The 22684-nt window shown below is 39.0% G+C and overlaps 1 protein-coding gene across 1 annotated transcript in view; it reads left to right on the forward strand.

Moving 5' to 3' along the window:
* Positions 1–3981, forward strand: part of slc27a6 (solute carrier family 27 member 6) — a gene marked incomplete at its 5' end in the record, with an annotated part of 39203 nt that extends 35222 nt beyond the window's left edge. The window contains one exon of the mRNA XM_079178654.1: positions 2578–3981. Coding sequence (XP_079034780.1) covers positions 2578–2754 — 177 coding nt within the window. The 3' untranslated portion in view covers positions 2755–3981. The remainder of the gene's footprint in view (positions 1–2577) is intronic.
* Between the last annotated feature and the right edge of the window lie 18703 nt (positions 3982–22684).

Here is a 22684-nt window from a genome sequence, read left to right on the forward strand (position 1 = left end):
AAGACGCCCATGCAAAGCATCACCCAGACTATCGGAATCTATGTGTAGCAGCAAGCATGCTGCAGACCTCAGCAGATATTATTTTAAGATTAAGGGCGCAGGCATGCATCCTAAACGAGGCCATTCTACCGTTTGTGTGAACTATCTATGTGTAGCAGCAAGCATGCTGCAGACCTCAGCAGACAATTATCGTAAGCTTATGGGCGCAAGCATGCATCCCAAACGAGGCCATCCTAACTTTTATGTGAAATATCTATGTGTAGCAGCAAGCCTGCTGTGGACCTCGGTATTTCTCTACTTTAAATTATAATAATAAAGGGCGCAAGCATGCATCCCCCAAAAAGAAGGTCAACTTACCATAGCAGCAGCATGCTGCAGACCTTAGTAGACATTATTTTAAGATTAAGGGTGCAAGCATGCATTCCCAAACGAGGCCCATCCTACGGTTATGTGATCCATCTATGTGTAGCATCAAGCATGCGGCAGACCTCTGTAAACATTATGTTCCGAATAAAAGGAGCAAGCATGCATCCCGAGGAGGTCATACTACCTAAATCGTGCAGTGAACCCCAGCCAACCACTCTAATGCAGCATTTTTATTAGCTTATTATTTTTCATTTATTATCGTGCATTGGGGTACTAATGATAGTCTGCCAGGTAGCGCTCATAGCTTTTTGAACAGCAATTATATCGATCCATTCATTTCTGTACAGCCCAAAGTCACAAATTAGCCTACAAATTAGCCTCGACGGGATTTACAATCCGTACGCATACGACATCCTATATCCCAGGGCCCTCACATCGGAACAGAAAAAAAATCCCCCAAAACCCTTTAACAGGGAGGAAAAAGGAATACACCTGTGGGATAGCAACGGAGGAGGGATCCCTCTCCCAGAATGGACAGAAGTGCAATGGATGTCATGTAATAAACTACATCTGTGGCTCCCAGGCGAACGCAAGATTCGTAAGCTGTGGAGGATGTCCACATCATTTGCAGAGTAGACGGAGTCAGGTGGTAAGGCAGGACTTTTATGTGGCTTTTCTTTGTCGGTCAGAAACAAGGGTTCGTCTTGCCTCGCACCAGGACGCCGTTGCAAGTACCGGGTTATGGAAGATAGACAGAATGCAGAGTTAGTTAGAGAGATAACAACGTTCAAACCTTTACCTTACCCGTCGGTTTTTAAATGTTTGAGGTAGATGGAGTAAATGCGAGCATCTATGATGTTAGAAATAGTAAGATCATGCAAAGGATCGAAGAGTCCGAGCTGGTTGCGAATTGACCACACCGGAGGAACACATAAAGCCGTGAAAAAAAGTAGCCTCCAGTCATGAATCTATCCCAAACACCCCCGCCTTAATTGAAACATCAGTTTGTGCACTAAAGCTATGAAAAGGGGAGACGCTTATCGTTGCTCCCTGGATGCTCTTTATTAAGCCGTTGAACAGGAGTCTCTGCGAATGAAGGAGTTCCAGAGCAGGCTACATACTGAGGGATCTGCACATCTTAAATGAAACTGGAACTTTGATGGAAGAAGGTTGGATTTCTGGGATTCTTAACAGTGCGCAATAAAAGCCCATTTTTGCTAGCTGTCTGCGAACCATTGATCGTTTTAGATTCCCCCAAACCGACCAGCAAAGAACACAGAGGTATCAAGTTGAGTTCAAGTCAGAAAAGACATAATCACGTTAAATTTTACCATGGGTTAAAACTTTAACACAAGAGTTACCAATGAAGATTTTATATCTAGACTATGTCCAGTTTGCAATTGAAAATAATCTAATCCATGTTAAACTTTTTGACAAATTGAACGTGATTATGTCTTTTTTGACTTATCAAAGTCAAATGAACTCAACTTGATACCTCTGTGTTCTTTGCTGGTTACATTCATCATGTTATGGCATTGCCATTTATGGTTAGCTCTGATGTGTTATTGTCCACATTGTGTATGTTCACCTCATGACAACATCACAAACGTTTGCCTCATTAATTTGCAGCGCAAAACCAGCTATATTCAAAAGTGCCCCATGGTACACTTCTAGATGCTGCATGGTAAACCAGCAGTGCAGTCACAAGTTGATCTGGTTCCTCTGCTCTTAGGAGCGACCGCTGACTGTGTTTTAGATTGCTATGTATGCCTCCACGCATTACGTTCTGCCTATCGTAGCGTAATGGCACTGCCTCCGCTTGACAATTATTTTTCCACTCAATGATATGAGTTCGAATCCCGTATATACCTTTTAATTCATTTATTTGTATTTTTTTAACTGTGCTACAGAGTTCTTCTACGTAACACATGTTTCCACAAAACAGGCTCCAAAGACGATTATGTGTTTGTTTGTTTTTATATCAACTTTATTATTTCAAAAGGAAGGGGAATTTGCTCCCGGCTGGCTGTCAGCTGGTTACAGCTGGGGCGTATAACTTCCGTGTCCTGCATAAACGTACGCTAGCTTCATTCCTGTGTCAACCACAAGTCTATATTTTTCAAATTAGCCGAAACAATTAACCAGTTGTGAAAATTGCTCTATATATAACTTATTGAAATGACACTGATTGTTGTTGTATTTTGTCCTCAGGAGGTCATGGAGATGACGAGCACCTTCAAGCAGCAGAAGTTCCAGCTGGTGCAGAGCGGCTTCAACCCCTCTACGATCTCTGACCTCCTCTATGTGTTGGACTACCAGCAGGAGAGCTACGTTCCTCTGACGGACAGCATCTACCGGAGCATCCTCGCCGGAGAACGCAAGCTGTAGAACTCTTAGTACGGCTGTGAAGCCCAGCGAGGGATGAAGGCAGCGCTGCTAGTTGCAGCACGTTGTGTCCCACGGAAACCAGTGAGCCCACAATCGTGTTCAGTGAAGTACTGAGGTCTGAAGGGAAAGCCATCGTCTAGTTAGTGGAGGAGAGGGGACCAGGAACAATATGAACCTGAACGCATCACTGTGAAACACCAACTCACACCTTCAACTGAAACAGTGTGTTGGTTATTGAAGCCCTTCATTTGTCATTTGATGAAAGCACTGCAAAAATAAGCTCTTAATTAATGAAGTCAGTATATTTGAATGGGGACAAGAATTTGCCCTTCATTTACATATTAAATAGAAATATTTGACAGATTTGTTAATGATAAGTTTGAGTTGTTATTAAGGTTTCTATTAAGGTTGGGGTGTTGGTTTACATCATGGGTCTTTATTAATAATTAATAATTATTGAAAGAATTATCGTTAGAACGATTGTTCATCAGTATTTAAGTCTTTAATCGTTTTACTCAGATATGGGCTAAATGTATGGATAGATTAATAATAACAATAATTATAAATGAATGGACTGTAATATATACAGTTGTTTTTAATGGTCTTTCTGTATGGATTAAGAGGGTACATTGTCATTTCATAATTCCCATAAAATCCATTTAAAGTGCCTTAATTACATCAGTACTAAAGGATACATTGATGGCACAACATTTTGAAAAGGAACATTCACAAATGTGTTTTTTAACTTACAAACAAATAAATGGTTCACAGATGTTTTTGCTACTTTGCAAATATATATTTTTAACATCTGTCGATTTGTTTAAAATGTCTTTGTGAATCTTTCCAACAAAATCAACATTTTTATCCAGAGATATTTTTTTCACAAATTTTACTTATTTAGCAAATTCCGACGTTACGTTGACCAATCGCAGCAAGAATGTGTGTTTATTTATGAAACAGAAGTAGTTGAATATTGTCTTGACTGAGAGAGATTTTGAATATGAAGAGCCCAAAGGTGCCCAGATATTCAGCCTTATCAAATGTTTTCTTTTAATTCTGTGAAAGTTCTGATTCCACAATTTTATTTATTAATTTTTCTTTCTTTCTTGTCTTTATGTTGTTGTTTTTCTTGTATGTGCTGCTAAATATATTTACAGACATTCATGCTTGGGAAACCTATCAGGGGAGGGCTGGGATCTGAACCGTCAACCACAATAAGCTTCAAAGTGTATTTACGTGATCGATATCAACAGCTAATTCCAGTAAATCATGGTGAGAGATAATATTTGTAACGTTCTGGTAAATAAACACACATAACAGTGACTGAACACCTTTCATGCACAGAATGCAACACAAACTGATTTAGCAGCAAAAACACTTCAAGCTAGGGTTGGTCATCTTGAGAATCTGGCCAAAGCATGCTAGATAAAAAAAAAAAAAAAAGTTGCTAAATCTGGCAAGAAAGTCGCCAAGTCAGCAACACTGACAGCCCATCACCCAAAGCCACGCCCCCAAAATTCTCATCACGAATGTAAACAACCATCATGGCCTTTGTTAGCGCTCACAGCTGTTTAGGTAGCAGCTTGTGGAAGAGCAATGAGCCAAATAAGTAGACAGGCAGGCAGCCCGTCCAATGACGTGATTGGTCGGGCTTATTACAGTTATATACTTATACTTATTACAGCCAGAGATACCGGACTTTCTTCTGTTTTGATTTATCAATTTCCATCAGGATTTAATGACAATTTCAACAAAAATATCAAAAATGTTTTACCAAGCCGACATTTAAACAGGTTTAACAGTTCAAAAAACATTCACATACACAAGGAGGAAGTGAGAAATTGAGTTTTAGTATTATCGAAAAATGAGAGAAAATCATGAAAATGAAATTTTTTTAAAGCTTAAAGCTCAAAACCACATTTCAGTTTGCAGTACCTCTTTTTGGGGGGCATAGTAGCTCAAAGTAGCATCCCCAAAGGTTTGGTGGTGACCTTGGGAACAGTTATAGGGGCAGCTTTGCAGAAACCTGGGTGCATGGAGGATCATAAAACAATATTGAGTCTGTGAAATAAAAGGCCAGGCCATTAAGTGCCTTAAAAACTAAGAGAAGCACTTTAAAATTCTAAAAGATATGGGTATCCGGTGTAGGTTGCGTAGAACAGGAGTTATATCATCTCTCATTTGAGTATTTGGTTAAATTCCTGGCAGCAGCAGCCTGACTGGTCCTTAACCATGATCCTTTGTACAGCATTTCAGAACACCCTCCAACAGACACCTCAGTGGGGACCAAAGCTGTGGACTGACCAACATCCGTAGACACATGGCTAAAAATAGGACAATACATAACATGATAACATATTGTGTTGTGTTAACAACCATATTTATTATACTGCGTAGTACATGCAAGACATTGATAGACTAGCCTCTGGTTATAGTAAATCATCCAAATGTATTTACTGAATCAATATGTACTGTGAAGGGAAGCTTGGTCTCAGCTGAATGTCCCCATGAGGAGCTTTGTCACATAAATATAAAGCGTATGAAAAGAAGACGTTTTTGGGGGGAGAATGGGCTGCATTGATTTACAGCAGTGAATACATCAGTATGCTTCAAACCAAGTGCCTGTCGGCTCTAAAAGCGTCTGAAAACCCTTTGGTGGTCACAATTTGTGTTAACGTTCCAAAGTAGAAGAATGACAATCAGGGGCTTAGTACAGATGAAGTTGGTAGAATGATAGACTTTCTTTAACCTACGCATTCACGAGCGGATAAAGCTGCCTCGCATATCCTGCTGCCGTTTGGAGCGTTATGTATGTAAGAAGCATACTGAGGCCTTGAACAGGAGGAGGGCACTGTTCACGAGAACCGCAGGGGGTCATGGGAGTAAAACAGCAGATGGAGAGTCACATCAAACCTGTCCGTCCTGTGTAAGGAAGGGTTCACGTCAATTCGGTCTTCTCATTCATTTAAATGTGGGTAGAGCCTTTAACCTGCGGACATCAGGGAGAAGAGGTGGATGTCAGGACCTGCTGGACTGTACATGTATCTATGTTATCTGAGAGAGACATCTACAGACGTGATTGTTCTTCGTCCATTCCATAAAGCATACATGTGGCATACAGCAGCAATACTTTCAGCACCTGACATCTACGTCAGCCATCTGAACAAACATCTCTTCAGATTCGGGTTCCTGTGGTCAATGACAATCCAACCAGGGGCTTTGAGTGGGAACAAGTCTTTCACAAAGCTACATCCAGAGATGACTGTTTTTAAGTTAACTGCCTTTTAACAAAGAAAAATCAGAGCTATAGGTGAACCCACATGATTTATAGTTTAAACAAATGAAACCTCCAGAAACATAATTATTTACAGTGAAGAGCTGCAGGAATAAAACACAGGAATGAATGCTTGCACTTCAATGTTTTTTTTAATGGGTTTTTGGTTAGATGCCTGAAATGAGGTACATTCAACATAAACTCCAAGACATTTACATGTTTTATTCTATGACATAAAATAAGTCAATAATAGCTATTTACTTCTGCCGATTGCATTCACGCTTCAAAGGTCATAAAAATTGTGTTAATTTGAAAAAGATTCCTCAACAAAACATATTGGGTGTCATAAACATTTGTTTGTCACAGAGCTTATTTTCTGTAAATAATCAAAATCCGATGATAAATCCCGTTGGCCTTTTGACACGAGAACCAGGGCGAGGCTAACTTCAAGGTTGGCCAAAACAAAACGGTCATGAGCACTCATTCGCTCCATAATTAAAGCCCCTATGTTGGATTTGAGATGTCTGACTTTTGTGCCTCCAATGGAGTGAACGTACCCGAGTTCATTCCATTCAAAGACTTTATACAGTCTGTATTCATTCATCCGTGGATTCAAGATGCAGCAAAGACATATCATTAACCAAAAAACTAAGAGAGCCCAAACACCACAGTACATTTTTCCACCTGTGGGAAACAAGTAGGGAGACATGAGAAGGTTCAAAAGCTGCTGTCATTTTCTGTTGTAAAGGTGCCAAATACTGTGGCTACTGTGGCTTAGAGGAAGAGTGGGGCATCTTCTAATGGGGATATTGTGGGTTTGATCACCGGCTCCTAAGTAAATGTCCTTAGGCCAGATGCTGAACCCCTAATTGCCCCCGAAGGCTGTGGCTGGAAGACTAGAAGGTGCTATCTGCTGACGTTTGCTCACCTATTATTTCTGTTTCACATCCTTTTGAAGCCAAAGAACGAGTTTTTAACCGAAACCTCCTCTAATGGCCACTTTCCGAATGACCGTCTGAGGTCTCCATGTCTGTTAGGTATTGTACCTTAATTATGAACTTGTTTGAGCTCAATTCTGAAATAGTTGATAAAAGATAGCTTTATCTGTGACTATCGGTAGTGTAAGAAATACTCAGATATTTGACTTTAACAAAAGGAGCATTAGCACGATGTAAACATGCTCCATTTCAAGTAAAAGGTCTGTATTTCAAATGTTACCTGAGTGGTGTCATCAGCTAAATGTACTCAAAGACCCAACATTAAAAATGATGCAGAAGACTGGCCGCTGCCAGCTTATGATACGTTTATAATATAAACTTTATATGCAGTGGAGGATGTAGAGTATGCTTAGGCACCTCGGGGTCGGGCTCCTCCAAAAGGGTCACCAGATAAATCTGACAGGTCGTGATGTGATTAATAGGAGATTAATAAGCTCAGGTACACAAATCTGTTCAGAATCAGTGAAATATTGGATCGTTTCAACATTTAAAATGAAACCTTGCGAGACATTTAGAGGGAAAACATCTCAACTCATAGAAATGTAACAAGGAGCCACTACGACGCACTGATTTTGTGAAAGACACAACACGGCAAAAAGTTGTGAGTTGAACAATAAGCTTATTATTGGTGTCTTCATGTCAAATCTTAATAAGAAACATAACCAGATAAATGTAGTGGAGTAGAAAGTGCAATATTTCTCTCTGAGATGTTCTGGAGTAGAAGTATAAAGTAGCAGAAAGTGAAAATTCTTGCATATAAAAACCTCCAAATGTGTACTTCAGTAACGGTTCTTGAGTAACAGTACCTGTGTATGAGTGAGCAGCATGTTTATTGTAGCAAGTTGAGTTGTGGCTTATTCATTCATTCATTGTATAACACTTTTAACAATATTACTATAACAATACCAATGTATTGGTAAAGTGGTGTACAAATGGCATAAAATGAAAAGAATACATAATTCAACCTTGATTAAAATACTCAAGCAACTGCTATTCCCACCAGTGGTAATTATAGCTTTTCTGTATTCTAATGTGAAATGCTTATAATTTCATCCATAAACACTTCAAAGTTATTCTGATATCAGTCTGTACTCAGTAGCGTTGCCATATTGATTTTAAACAGCAGATGGCACCAAAATGTTTTCCACTAGTGGAAGTACTCTGATCATTTACTGAAGTAAAAGTACTGATACCACAATGTAAAAATACACCATTACAATTAGAGGTCTTTCATAAAGTATTTGTGGCATTATGTACTGAAAGTATCAAAAGTGAAAGTACTAATGACTGATATAAAGTATATACAGCTTTTTAACAGGGAGCTCCTGTAAATACAGACCTGTGGTTCCCAACGAGGGGCTCCAGCCCCAACGAAGAGCCACAAGGTAGACCTGACAGGGTGAGATGGTTAATGAGGTTGAAAAGAAGAAACAAAGTTCTGTATTTTTATTTTTTTTGGGTCTTGATTTAGATTTGGTGTGAAATATTATATAAGCCTCTTTGGGCTTAGAACAGTTATTTAAATGGCCATCAGAGAAGTTGAGAGGGAAAAGTCTCTTTGAGCTGCTATCAAATCAGATGGAGATGTTGTTGTTGTTGTTTTATTCATGGTTGGAAACATGCACCTTGTGGGAGAATAAACCACTTATAAAGATGTTATCGTTATTATGAGTCTTTGGATGATAAAGATATAGCACAAAAATAGCATTCATTCATATAAAAAACTATGATGACTGCAGCATTAGAGGAAAAAATACATATTCCAAAACAACAATACTTGTTATATTATATGTGATTTTAAGGGAAAACACAGATACACAGAAAACAAATGGTGCTTTAGAAGCAGGAGTCCTAGTAGTGCACGAGTGTGGGAGCAGAGTGGATGTGATGAATGAAACAGAATTCACAAACAGTGGCTGACTTTAAAAGCTTCAAATGAGTCAGTCGGACTGCCTGAGTGACATCAGACTGTTCCAGAGCGGCATGTATAGAGCCGCTGGTCCAGAGCAGCATGTATATAGACGTTATAGAGACGTTAGCTAACTTCCACTGGAATGAAATATGCCTGAAGGAGCCTCTCTTGACATTTTAACATCCATAGAGCACCATCAATATTGACATCCATAATGTTTACTGTGACTCAAAGTTCAGCCGCTGATCCCAGCGCTCCATGCTCCAGCTGGAAGGATAAATGCAGGTCGTGCTGCCGTGTGTGTAAGCTGACAACAAGCAGCAGTGTGTACGGGGCATCTAGAGGAAACTTTCCACTCCGCCCGTCGTCACGGTGACACTGACCCTTTGTGTACCTTTGTCAATAATGTTCGGTTTGTCAATGACTTGCAAACCCAGCTGAAAAGCTTCTGCTGCAGCGTTTCGAGGTCCCACTCGGAGGAGAAGCTCGGTTTGAACACTGTGCTGAGCAGTGAAGTTCTCTGTCATCCTGCTTTGTTTCACGTGAAACTGATGCTCAAGAACATTGTGTGTTGAATGTTGAAAGTTAAAGGGTCACTTCGTCCAAATTACGGGTGCACCACAGACTGGATAGGAAGTGGACGTAGTCACCGTGACGTCACCCATTCGTTTATGGACGCAGTTTTTAAGCCTTGAGTTTTGTCTTTTCGCCGTCACCTTCTTGGTTTTGGCCGTCTGGGTTTTAGTTTTTTTGTTTGGACAACCAGATCATATTTCCCTGTACCTTCTGCCTAGAGATACAGAGGTATCAGCTGCCTGTGGCATTCCTCTGGCTGTGAGACTCCTTAATTCATCCTCCATGCTCCACTTATAATATACTTTCTTTTCTTTTCTTTCCTATGTAGCAAATTGGGACTGGAATCTAAATGTAGTTGTGCAACCCTGTCGTACAATGACAAATAAAAACCTTGTACCCCTGTAACCTGGTTATTATCTTCATCTTAGATTGTGGTACTGTGTTATACGTACAGTATATTGTTAGTTTAAATTTGATTACGCTCCTAGTTAGCTTTTACACCAAAGGACTGTTGTCCGACATATCTGAATCTGCCCCTTTTATGTTATGCTATGTGACGGGCCTTGAAGTGAATATAAAATTGATTTTTATATTATATTATTCATTTATTAATGTCCAAAACACACAGTTAATATGCTCCAATAAAGCCACCAACAGTCATTTGACCTCACGCATTTTAATTCATTTCATTCAAACTCAACAGAAAAAAATAACTGTCTTTGTTAGTCTTTCCACTATTCCAAAAATCACCACAGTAACATTTTCACTGTTTACTATGTGACACACCAGCAACAAAACAGAACAGCACGGCATACTCACAATAGGAAAGGAGCCTCTCACCTTTTTTATCAGGTTTTCCTGTAAGAAAGCACTCATTTTGGTGGAAAATGAGTATTTGACTATATCTTCTCTGTATAAGTCTGATTTGAGATTAATCAGAGGACATTCATTTACATCCAGGAACAGGTGAGATTTCACCTTCTCTCTCTCAGAACCAGGCGGAAACCACATATTTTCACATGCCACTGGTGAGAAACAACCTTTAGTGTCAAGACAAAAGAGGAAAATGTAGAAGAAAATGTAATATCGTAAGATTTATTTTATCTTGATTCAATTCAATTCAGTTCAATTTATTTTGTATAGTCCAAAATCACAAATCACAAATTAGCCTCAGAAGGATTTACAATCTGTACACATGCGACATCCTCTGTCCCAGGACTCTCACATCGGAACAGGAAAAACTTCCCCAAATATTGTCTATTGATATTGTCAAGTAGTTTCAGGGAATGGGAGCTGCCTCCTTGGGTCAACTATGTGCTAATAGTCTTGCACTGTTCTGAGAGGTCGTAGTGACACTAGGCTGAAGCTTCTCTCCTCCCCACAGAAATAGAAATCCTCTCTGACATACTACACTTTCGCCAACAATTGTGTATAGTTGTAGGTCTCAGGTTATGTCACTGCTATACTGTGTTCTTGATTCTAATAAGCGTGAATTCTGTTTTTATGGTTTGGGTCTAGGGTCTGGGTTAGGACCAGCTAGATCATGCTGAAAATCCTGACTAAGGGGGGACCAATGATGGTGATCTCAGCATATGTGAAGACTAACATATATATATATTTTCATTCCTTTAAAACTTGATGAATGAATCAAGTCTTGCTACATTGAAAAGCTTTGAATCGGGGGCGACTGTGAGAATCGGTGGTTCGATCCCCGGCTCAGGCTTCACTAGTTGCATGTTGATGTGTCCTTGAGCAAGACACTTAACCCCAAACATTGCTCCTGTAGCTGTGCTTACAGTGTAGAATTGTGATAGAATCTGAATTGTAAGTCACTTTGGATAAAAGCGTCTGCTAAATGACTGTAATGTAATGAATGCTTCACCGGCTGTTCTATTTCAATCCCATCAGAACAATTTGATTCTCTATGAAGTCTTATCACATAATTCAGCATACTGCGTTTTTGCATCTGGTCAGAACCAACTAGTATGTGTAAAAATATTTTCACCTTCATCCTGTTTGTGATGGCAACCCACTTGTTTTGTGTTTGACAGTGTATCTGCTCAAAGAGAGAGGTGTGACTCGCTGCATTAATCAGCAGGAACACCTGTTCATGACACACTGGAAACAGGATTATTAGAGGTATATGAGTATTTGTTCAAATGAAATGAAAGTAGAATAAGAATTAGGGTGATTACAAATCCATATTCCTATCCACAAAAATGGCACCTGCCTTGACAATTTCACAAAGAATTACAACCCAACATCAAAATGTATACATCATTGTTATTTCTCTCAATAGATAGCCCAGTAAAATACTACACATAGTTTTGTATAGTCGTTCAATGTCTTACCCACAGTTTGGGAACGGCCTCTCCACAGCTCAACAGTCACCTTGCAGTGCATGAGTTGTGTTCAGATGTTGGTAGGTAGAGAGAAGTCGTCCTCAGTGAAAGTCACAGTACCCTGTTAACTGAAAGGCCACAGATATGGTCAAAACAAACGAAACACTGATGATACATAAACTCCACCACACCACCATGCAACATAACACTCTGCCAGGAAGTTATAATAACATCTGTCGTTCATCTAACTGCTGAGCTGAAATTCATATTGTAATTTCAAAATATGCAATTTTGTTGGAGGAAAAGTAATACCTGAAGTTCACTGCTCAATATTTCATCACAGACAACTGTACCCTCTAAAGTATTTGACAGTGACATTTTTTTTTACCACAGAGAGATCCAAAATGACTAGAAAGAGATCCAAAATGTCTAGAAGGATAGGCAAAACGACCACGAAGTGATCCAAAACGGCCACAAAGATAGCCAAAATGACTACATAATAATCAAAACGACCACGAGTAGATCCAAACCGACAACAAAGAGACCCTAAACGACTACAAAGAGATACTAAATGACTACAAAGACACACTAAACAACAACAAAGAGACACTAGACGACAACAAAGAGACACTAGACACAGATACATTGTTTATTACTGATGTCTCTTGTTTGCCCTATCCACTATGCTGCTGTAATCCTGTACATTTCCCCACTGATAGATAGATAGATAGATATATAGATCGATAGATATATACTTTATACATCCCAGGGGGACATTTGTTAACTGTGGGACTAATAAAGGATTATCTTATCTTATTTTAGACGACAAAAAAGAGACAATAAACGACTACAAAGAGACACTAAACGACAACAAAGAGACAATAAATGACTACAAAGAGATACTAAATGACTACAAAGAGACACTAAACAACTTCAAAAAGACAGTAGACAACAACAAAGATACACTAAACAACTACAAAGAGAAACTAAACGACTACAAAGAGACACTAAACGACAACAAAGAGACAATAAACGACTACAACGAGACACTAAACGACAACAAAGAGACAATAAACGACTACAAAGAGATACTAAATGACTACAAAGAGACACTAAACAACTTCAAAGAGACACTACACAACGACAAAGATACTCTAAACAACTACAAAGAGAAACTAAACAACTACAAAGAGACACTGAACGACTACAAAGAGACACTAAACGACTACAAAGAGACACTAAACGACTACAAAGACACCCACAATGACCATGAAATGCAAAACGAACACAAACAGATAAAAAAATGACCACAAAGACATCCAAAATTACAACAAATGATGCAAAAAAACTAAAAAGTAGAAACCACATTTTCAATTCGGTAATGTGTGTGAAGGAGTTAATGTAGTGTGTGTGGTCATATGGCTGCTACATCTAAATATTTGGAGTGATGTTTGATAAAATAATTGAACCAGCCTCCTTATCTTCACCACTCTGTTCTCCTCTTCTGATTGGTTTCCTCACTTGGACATGCCTCTTTGTTAATGGAGTGAACATGGTTTATCCATCCATGTTTTATTATACATACTGAAGAATTGCTGTTCTGTTTTCTTAAGCCTTGCTTGAAACATACCGCAGGCATTCGCAGGTTACGTGGTAATATAACATGTCTCTGCAGACTGACACTGAAGGTCACAAAGCTCAATACCAATACTTTCTGACTGGTATGGATGACACAGCAGGGGTCCATCTGTAAACCTGTTGATTTAGATGTGGTCACAGCAGAAATAACTCTGGGGGTCAGGGCCTGTGGCACACTTCTCATCTTACAGTGAACAGAGAGACGACAGAGCAGGATGATCAGTATTTGACTGGAGACATGCAAAGCTTGAAGATAAACAACTTGGCGTATATGTTGGCCACCATTTACTACCAATGCTGCATGTATGATAAAATTGCACTCATCAATTTGTATTGTTGATATCTGTGGGTGCAGGATAATCACAGTAGTAATCACAGTTTTACACAGCGTGTGACAGGTCAAGCCACAACACACTGTGAACCGTGTATTAAGAATGAAAGTTGTGACAGTAACAAAATGTAACAGTGGGATTAAATCTCTCAGTACAGAACCCTAAACTGCTGCAGTAGATGGTAGTAGATGCGTGTTGCCATAGCAGCGGCTCTACTTGACATTTGGGAGTTGAGGGTTCAGCGTGGTCCCTGTGCCAACCCCCACGGGATCTCCTCTGCGGCCGTGTGTGCACAACACTTATTGTGTACGTTCTCAGTGACATTGAAGTGAGGTGGTTTGTGTCACTGGGCTACCAGGATGTCCTCGCCTTGTTAAAATGGCCTTATGGTGGGGAATGGATATTTCTCAATGTAGAATAGTCCTAAAGAGCTCAAACATAGTTGACTATGGCCCAATCCCAATGTGCCCCCTAAGGCCTTAAACCCTGAACCCTCAGGACTTACTGACATCACCTGGTAAATGGTTGAGAGTGAGAGACTGTGAGGGCTTGAGATGGTGTAAATGTAAATGGGACAGCACTTTGCTGCAACATATCACGTTACTATGACAACCTCAAAAAATATGATGTACAATTGTGGGTATTCATTTTATACTCTTTACTCCCTGATTTGATTCCAGACTCTTTCCTCACAAGATGAAAGGTCATTTCAAATAATCTATTTACTCGATTTTGTCCAAACAGCTTCAATGACTAAATGAAATGTTTGATGAATAAATGTGTGTAGTATAATCTCTGCTTCATTCCTCATGTGTTGTTATGTTCCATCTGTAATCCTTATTGTTTCTGTGTAAATGTAATATTCCAGGCCGTCCTTCTTTTTTACGTCTCCATGCTTCCACTGGCAATCCCATGTTTAACGTCACATTGTTATGAATTATGGGTAATTCCTTCAGGCAAAGTGGAAAGTGTTCATAAAGGGCTCAACATTTTTGTGGGAGAACACTCAAACACTCGATGATTTGACAGTGGGACAGAATTAAGTCTGTGACTGTGGAGATTGGTATTGGGCCTTTGACCCTATTGGTTATCTCTTGCTATGAAGCCAGCTTCTTTTAGATGTTTGAGGGCTCCACTTCATGTGGCAACTTTTGTCCAGTCCAAGCACAGGACTGATGATCGTGTGGCTCCAGAATAAGAGTGGTGATCATGAGGAAAAACAGGAGACGAGCTGAAGCTCCTGAGCTGCTAGCATTTCCTCATCTCCCGGCTCCTCCGAGTCTCATTACACATGTTTACATAAGTGCAATTGTGTTCTGAAAAAGTAACTTGCCATGTTTTAGTTTTGGGTGCGTGCGTGTGACTGTTGAGAAGACACTGGCAGGTGGAATGTGTCAGTGTCATGTTTCAGTCAGTGCAGCTGAGGATCAGCATGTGATCCCTCCTAACGTTGTTTCTACTTAGACTAAAGTGAAGTTTTGAACAGTTTTGAACTCAGATTCTATTTCGTCAACCTCCCCCGGGATGCATGAGATATTCTGTCAGAGGTGGAAGTTGAGGACCTGGGGGTCAGGGGCCAGACGTTCCCAGTATACGTTCAGGTATATCATCGAATACGGAGGAGATTGAAATACAATGACATAGTTCAGTACCTAGTGACATCACTCGAGCCTTCACACCAACAACTGAATACTTCTTGCTCAACTATGGGGTTTTTTCTGATGTATTTCCATTTACTTATTAGAACAATTTGCATTGCATAATTTCTTTACATTTTCACTACTAAACTTTCAATTTCTTAAACTGATTCAGACTTCCACAACACCTTGGGCCAAGAACACAAACTGCCATCCGCATGGGGACCAATAACAGATTTGAACTGACACAAATGAGTAAATAGCTGAGTAACTGCAATCAAATGGACCAGTGGCTAATGTGGCTGATTAAGTTATCCAATGTACCAGATAAATAAAGTGTGGGACAACTGAACACAAGTCTCGTAGAACAACCAACGCAACACAAAATCAGTGTCGTCGTGTTTTCACTCTGTTTTGTAACTGAGTTCTGTGTAAATGCGGTGAGAAGTGGGGTTGGTGGCTCTGATGATGATGATGATGGTGAAGATTCAATGAGCAGTGACAAGATGGTGGTGATGACGAAGACCAGAAGGCAGTAGAACAATGGCAACTCTTTTATTCAGAGTTGTTTAACCAAATATAAAAGGATTCAAACTCTTTTTTTAAAGGTTTTAGGTCAGATAGTGTCAGAGTCAAGTGAGTCATTACTTGAAGCAGAAATGTCCCGTTACATGTTACAGTGTAGACGCAGTGAGAGACGGAGTTAGTGTGTCACAGTAATGATATCCGGCATTAACTGGATTAGGAATCCTCCTGGCTAATGAGCCCCCAGATTCTGGGGGGTCTGACCTTCCACACCGCTGTGAAATAATATTGCATCACCTGTCACAGTGTGATTATCAGCACGACACCCTGCTGCAGTACAGGCAGCCGGCCAGACCAGGAAACTTGAGATCAGGGTTTGTGGATTTCCTGTTCTGGTTTTGGTGGAACTTTCTGTGTCAGTGAAAGTCACGTACACTAAAAAGAAAAGACAAATGGTAAAAAGAAATGTATGTCAGAGCAAAGTAAATGTGAATAGGGATGACAGAATGAAGTGCACATGTACTTTTAAATATATTTAACTATATTTATATATATTAGGGTTCAAAAATTCAGAAAGAAAATGCATGCGTGTGGATTGGTGAAAATCCCCATGAACATTTTCAACTTCAACATCTGAGCTGCCAATCATTGAATTTAAGGGCAGAGTGGGAGTACCAGGAAGTACATTTTACCATTATGTTATAATAATGATGTAACATTGTACTCCTGTTTCTATTTCATGTATCATTCTAAAACGTACGAGAGTTCATTTAAGAAATAAAATCTCTGGCTGACTTTTATTCTTACTCTTACCTGATGTAATCGATCAGACACTGTCCCGGTATTAATGCCATAGACACCCTCCAATGAGATACCTCCTAATCTCATCAAAATGAATGATGCCTTTCAAAAATACTATATTGACATTTATACTTCACAATCAAATGGGGATCTAACAAAAACAGACTCATTTCTCGTAAGACAGGGACGGTCTGAGAGAACCTTCTCTAGGTCTGAGTTGACAGAAGCTATCACATCTCTTTCTACCAATACATCTCCGGGGGATGATGGCTTTCCCTCGGAATTTTATAAAGAATTTAAAGATGTTCCCTTTATCACTCTTAATGAACGTACTTGTACAAGTTAGACTCTTTTGCTCAAACTATTATTATGACTATTTACAAAGAGGGAAAGACCCGAAAATGTGCCTCTTATAGACCAATCTCTCTCCTTGAAATGACATCTAAAAGGTTAGAGACATGTCTCCCCCTGTTGGTCAATCTGGATCAAACAGGCTTTATAATCAATAGACTGTCTTCTAATAATTTAATTTAATAAGGCGATTATTTAACATAATCCACTTTGCTTATAAAAAATAAAAGCTTGACACTGAGAAGGCCTTTGACATGGTAAAATGATCATTTTTTATTTTGTTTTTGGATACATTTTAGGATTATTACTAATAGGTTTAACTCTTTCCGTCTCCATAGGGGCAACAGGCAGGGATGTCCAGTTAGTCCCGCCCTTTTTGTACTCTCCATCGAACCATTGGCCAAGGCCATTAGAAGCCATCTTAATATAAATCCCTTTGAGATTGGGCCTGACACAATATCACTTTTTGCTGATGACATCATCCTATATCTAACTAATCCTGAAACCTCCCTTTCTCATCTTCAGATTGTATTAAAATCATAATAATTTTCTTGATATAAGGTCAATCTTGATAAAAGTGAAATTCTGCCACTGTCTATATTTGACTACAATAGTGTCAAACATAAGTTCCCTTTCAAGTTGTCTCCTATGGGTTTCAAATATTTGGGTATTTTCCTGGAAAGTAACTTAAAAAACCTTTATAAACTTGATTTAACCAGCTTGTTGCAGAGGATTTGAGAAAATGGATGGATTTGCCTCTCACGTTATTGAGCAGAATCAGTGTTATAAAAATAAATATATCCTGCCCAGATTCTTATTTATGTTTCAGTCACTTCCGATTCAGATCCCATCAACATTCTATGTGTATTAATAACACAATATCAATATTTAATTTTTAAATATCACGGTTATCATCTATTCCAGTATATCGTGACACCCGAGCCTGATACTGTGGTTCATGACTACACATCTGAAAAACTGTGCGAGGTGATGAATCTTTTTAGTGATACCCTGACCAACACTGTATGTAAGAACTATCCTTAATGGGTTATACAGTATAAATGTCATGAAATTTACTGACAATGATTCTGTGATGTCAATTTCACTTTGGGGTTGTTTATTTCACCAATAGTTGTTGCATGTCCACGCCCACCTCTTAAGGGCCAGGCTGTTTGTGGCTTGTAATAATAGTAATAATTCTTGAGTCCCTATCTGATCGACTGGCAGCTCCTTTGACCACCACTCCTTCCTTTATCAGAAACAATAGCTGCTTCAGCAGAGAAAAGACGCTTGTGAGTATACAAACAGAACAGAATTATTTACATACTAAATAACATTGTTTGCTGCGATGCATGTGATGGGGCGGTAGCACATTCAGATCAATTAACGTCTTTGAAATCCAAAGAACACCCAGCCACAGAATGAACACAAATTCTGTGCTTATATGGTACGCTCTATTTAAATGGCCGGAACAAAGCAGACCTTTTTTTTTTACATTTTTAAAAATATATATTTTCCTTCTACATCTCCCAACGTAGGTATAGACAAAAAAAATCTAATGTCAAATAGTGAGATCACTACAAATGTAATCTCCATATGTCAAGCAAACAGGGCTGGTAACCAAAATTGCCCCACCCAGACCCCCAAGAGCAGTGATGTAAGGTAGCTTTGACGGGCCCTTCATGCTATTTACTACTTATGAAGCACACTATAAGGCGTCTATACAGTATATTTCACCAACAATGTGTCACATGTCTCACAGTCAAGTGAGTAAGGCTTTTATTGGGAATAGCTCTCTCTACGCCTCTATGATTCCAGCCGGAGTGACTGGTTAGGTTCTGGGTCTCTGTGCAGTGAACTAGATGGGGTACATACAATGTACAGAGGGTGGGGTCATTAGGGCAAGATTTCCAGGGTCCCACCTCATAGGTTTATGTTTAGGACTACAGTTTCAAAACATGCTTAGCCTAGCTTAGCATAGTGGAATTACTTGGAAATTCAGCACTGTGAAAAGTGAAAATAACATCTATTTATTTTTATATCACACTGAGATCGAATAATTAGAAACAAAAGTTTGATCTTTCCACTGTGAACAAAAGAGGTGAGAGGAATCTCACTGAGACAGCACCATAAAAACACACAATTAAGCCCTTCAATTCAAAAAGGACTATAGCGGTTGGTTCCATGAGTCCAGCTCTAAAACTACTTTTTGTGTGACATTCTTGACGTTATTCAAATTTTAACGAGTTTCTTTTTCAGTGAAATATATTCGCACTGTGTTTGTTTAATATTGTCCTTGTTGGTTACATGTTCGTACCCCATGGTGGTAAATTGTTATGTACAATGTGGATAATTTTACTTTTTGAAAAGGCAGCCTCCAGGTCTGCTACTCTTGTTTGCTGTGATTTTGTCCTATACTGGGACCCGAGACATGCCACAAGGCGTTGCTCCAATCCATTCCCATTCTGTTGCCTTTTCAATGATCCGTTTCTCACCACAGAAAAAACACAGAAAGACAGTTGTACAATTTGTATTTCATTAGGTGTCATTACTGTGACACTAATCATACTGCCAGATGTCCGTGTGTACTACCACATTTCAATCACTCCCTCTGTATATATGACATCATCACTAATATATTGACACAACATGTATTCGCTGGGAATGACCAGCAGTGTCAAATCTGTAGTCTACATTGTCTTTAATGTCAAGATCACTGAAGACAAAATAGGTCTTAAGCAGCTATTCAGCCAGTAGTCTGCTTTATTTTGACAAAAGCAATACTCAACATTAAGTAAACTTTCTGCGTTTGTAATAAACTCGTAATTCTAGGCTTGTTCAGTTTCAAAGTTGGCCCTTGGCCCAAATAAGCTGTTATGGTTTTTCAGCTGCTCTCAGCCTAGTTTTCACCCTCTACCTTTACTGACTGATGCATGCGGTAAGATAATAATAATAGGGAAAATGTGTACGTACAAAAGCTGTAAAAACACTGTAATTCATATCAACGTCCTTTGTTACAGAATCGAGTTCCTCCATGCATATTAGGTCACTGAGCTTTAACTGGTCTAACTTAATTTACCGCCAAAACCAGATTACAGTGGATCAATGCTGTCTCACAAGGTAATTATAAGGTCTGTGTGATCAATAGGTCAATGGCATTTAAATGGAGAATACTGGTCCCACAGGCTCCTTAAAGGAACCTGTTTGCATCTGGCTTCCTCTAATTTCTGCTTGATCTATGATATCATGATAAAAAATCAACTTTAGACTCATTGTTGAAGAGTGAGACAACCAAGCTGATGATGGAGAATGAATAAATGATACTGTAATAGGCTAGCAGACCCAGAGCATAAAGAAACTACAGTACACGTTAAGGCCAAAACTACTGCATTTAAGTGTCAGGATGTCAGTAAATATTTAAACAGCTTCCCCTCTACCGTGTTCAGGCTTTTCCACCAGATGTTGGAACATGGCTTCTGCCGTTCGAGTCCAGTTCACCCCAGAGGTTCTGGACAGGTTTCAGTCAAGTTCTTCCACAGCAGACTGGGAAAACCATTTCTTTATAGACCTGGATTAGTGGAGGGGGGCCGTGTCATGTTCAAACAGGAAAGGGACAAACACAAAATGTTGCCACAAAGCTGGAAGAACACTGTTGTCTGAAATATCATTGTATACTGTGGATTGAGATTTCACTTAATTGGGACTAACATGCCGGGTAAAATAATATTACATAATAATATCACAGTCACTGGGGCTGTTATTGTGCATAAATACGTTTTATATTATATATATATATATATATATATATATATATATATATATATATTAGTGCTGGACAACGATTAAGCATTTTGAATAATTAATTCAAAAGTAGTGTATTGCGCACTTTTATCTTAAAAGTACTGCTATTTGAACAAAAGTGCAATAACATTTGGTTGGAAACACTTTAAACAAATAAGGTGCTTTTTAACAGCAGTATTCCCTTTACACAGTAGCAGTTAAAATACAGTTATAATGATTCTGATAATAGATATTCAGCCGGTGTTCACAACTTTATCTTCATGTGTGTAAGAGATGCAAATTGAATACACCTTAAAAACTGCAAACCTATCTACGTCATGTTTTTTTCTTTCTTTTTTATGTTTGTTAAATTCTCAGAAGCGATAACTAAATGATATGCTTATTATACATATTCCAAACAAAAACACTTTAAAAACTCTACAAAAATAATTTAAATGAATCATTTATTTTTTGCTTTATTTTGGTATTTTGGTCAGACACATATGCAACACTGATTACCGTAATATGTGTGGTATTTGTTATAAATGTACGTTGGTACATAGTGGGTGATAAGAAGCTGTACTTGGAGGGACTTAGGACCCAGGGGAATGTAGGTGAAGGAAACAGGAAGAGATGAAGAGACGCCATACAAACAGCTGTTCACCACCAGCTGCTGCTGGTCAGCCAGCCGGTTCTTGTGTTAAAAATGTCCGCCTAATAATACAAAGAAACCTGCGTTAACGCGCGATAAAATAATTGTCGGCATTAATTAATTAATGCGTTAACGTGATAATAAAGCGTTAACTTGCCCAGCACTAATATATATATATATATATATATATATATATATATACTGTATATAGTTGGAACCACTTTCTATTTTACTTCTGTCTTTTATGTTCTATTTTACTCCTGAAGTATTTGTATTATTCTCATGCTGCAAATACAAAGACTCTGGGGTCCCTTTACTAATTTCATTTTGTATATTTGTGCTCTCTACAAAAACCTATTATAATTTAATACATTATATCTACTTTTCCACTTTGATTCAAAATAACCTGGTTAACTTTTTATTTCTTTTCTTTGACGAGTGGTGTTTTGTAGTTCAGCATTTTAAAGAGTTTTTTAAACTGTTAACTAACTGGTTTGAATTTAACAAACACATTTAGTCAACCCGGCTGTAGACTTTAATGCTGGTTTGTCGTGTGCTCTTTTTTTTAACATCTCTTAAGTAACTTCAAGTATGAAATACCACTAAAAAAGCATGAAACATGTATTGTAAAATAACAGCGGTCTCAGCAGTTTTTAGAGGTTAGACTTCTTAAATCCTGAGTGGCCACATATGCACTACAGTTTCTGTGACATATGTTCAGTGTGCTCTGCTGTAGAGGTGAACATGTGCGCCTTGCCTGGGGCACAGGTGGGGGAAACCAATCAGATTTGTGTTTGAGCACTAAAAGGCTTTGGCCTACTTGGCTACAATAAACTACTAGTGTATTGTAAACACCACGGTATCAAGTGTTTAGATCCCACAGTTTTGGCAGCAAACACCCCAAACTTGTCACAGCCTTCCCCTAGTGAAGCCATAGAGGAAGCTTCCAGACAGAGAGAGAGAGAGACAGACAGACAGACAGCACCGTACACACACACACACACACACACACACACACACACACACAAGTATTGGTACGCTGTTGGTGCAGTTTCACCCCCCCTCCTCGTCCCCTCTACTCCCATAAACGTTCCCTCCAGCCTATCAACGTC

The sequence above is a fragment of the Pholis gunnellus genome (genome assembly GCF_910591455.1).
Source record: "Pholis gunnellus genome assembly, chromosome: 18".
NCBI classification, from domain to species: domain Eukaryota; kingdom Metazoa; phylum Chordata; class Actinopteri; order Perciformes; family Pholidae; genus Pholis; species Pholis gunnellus.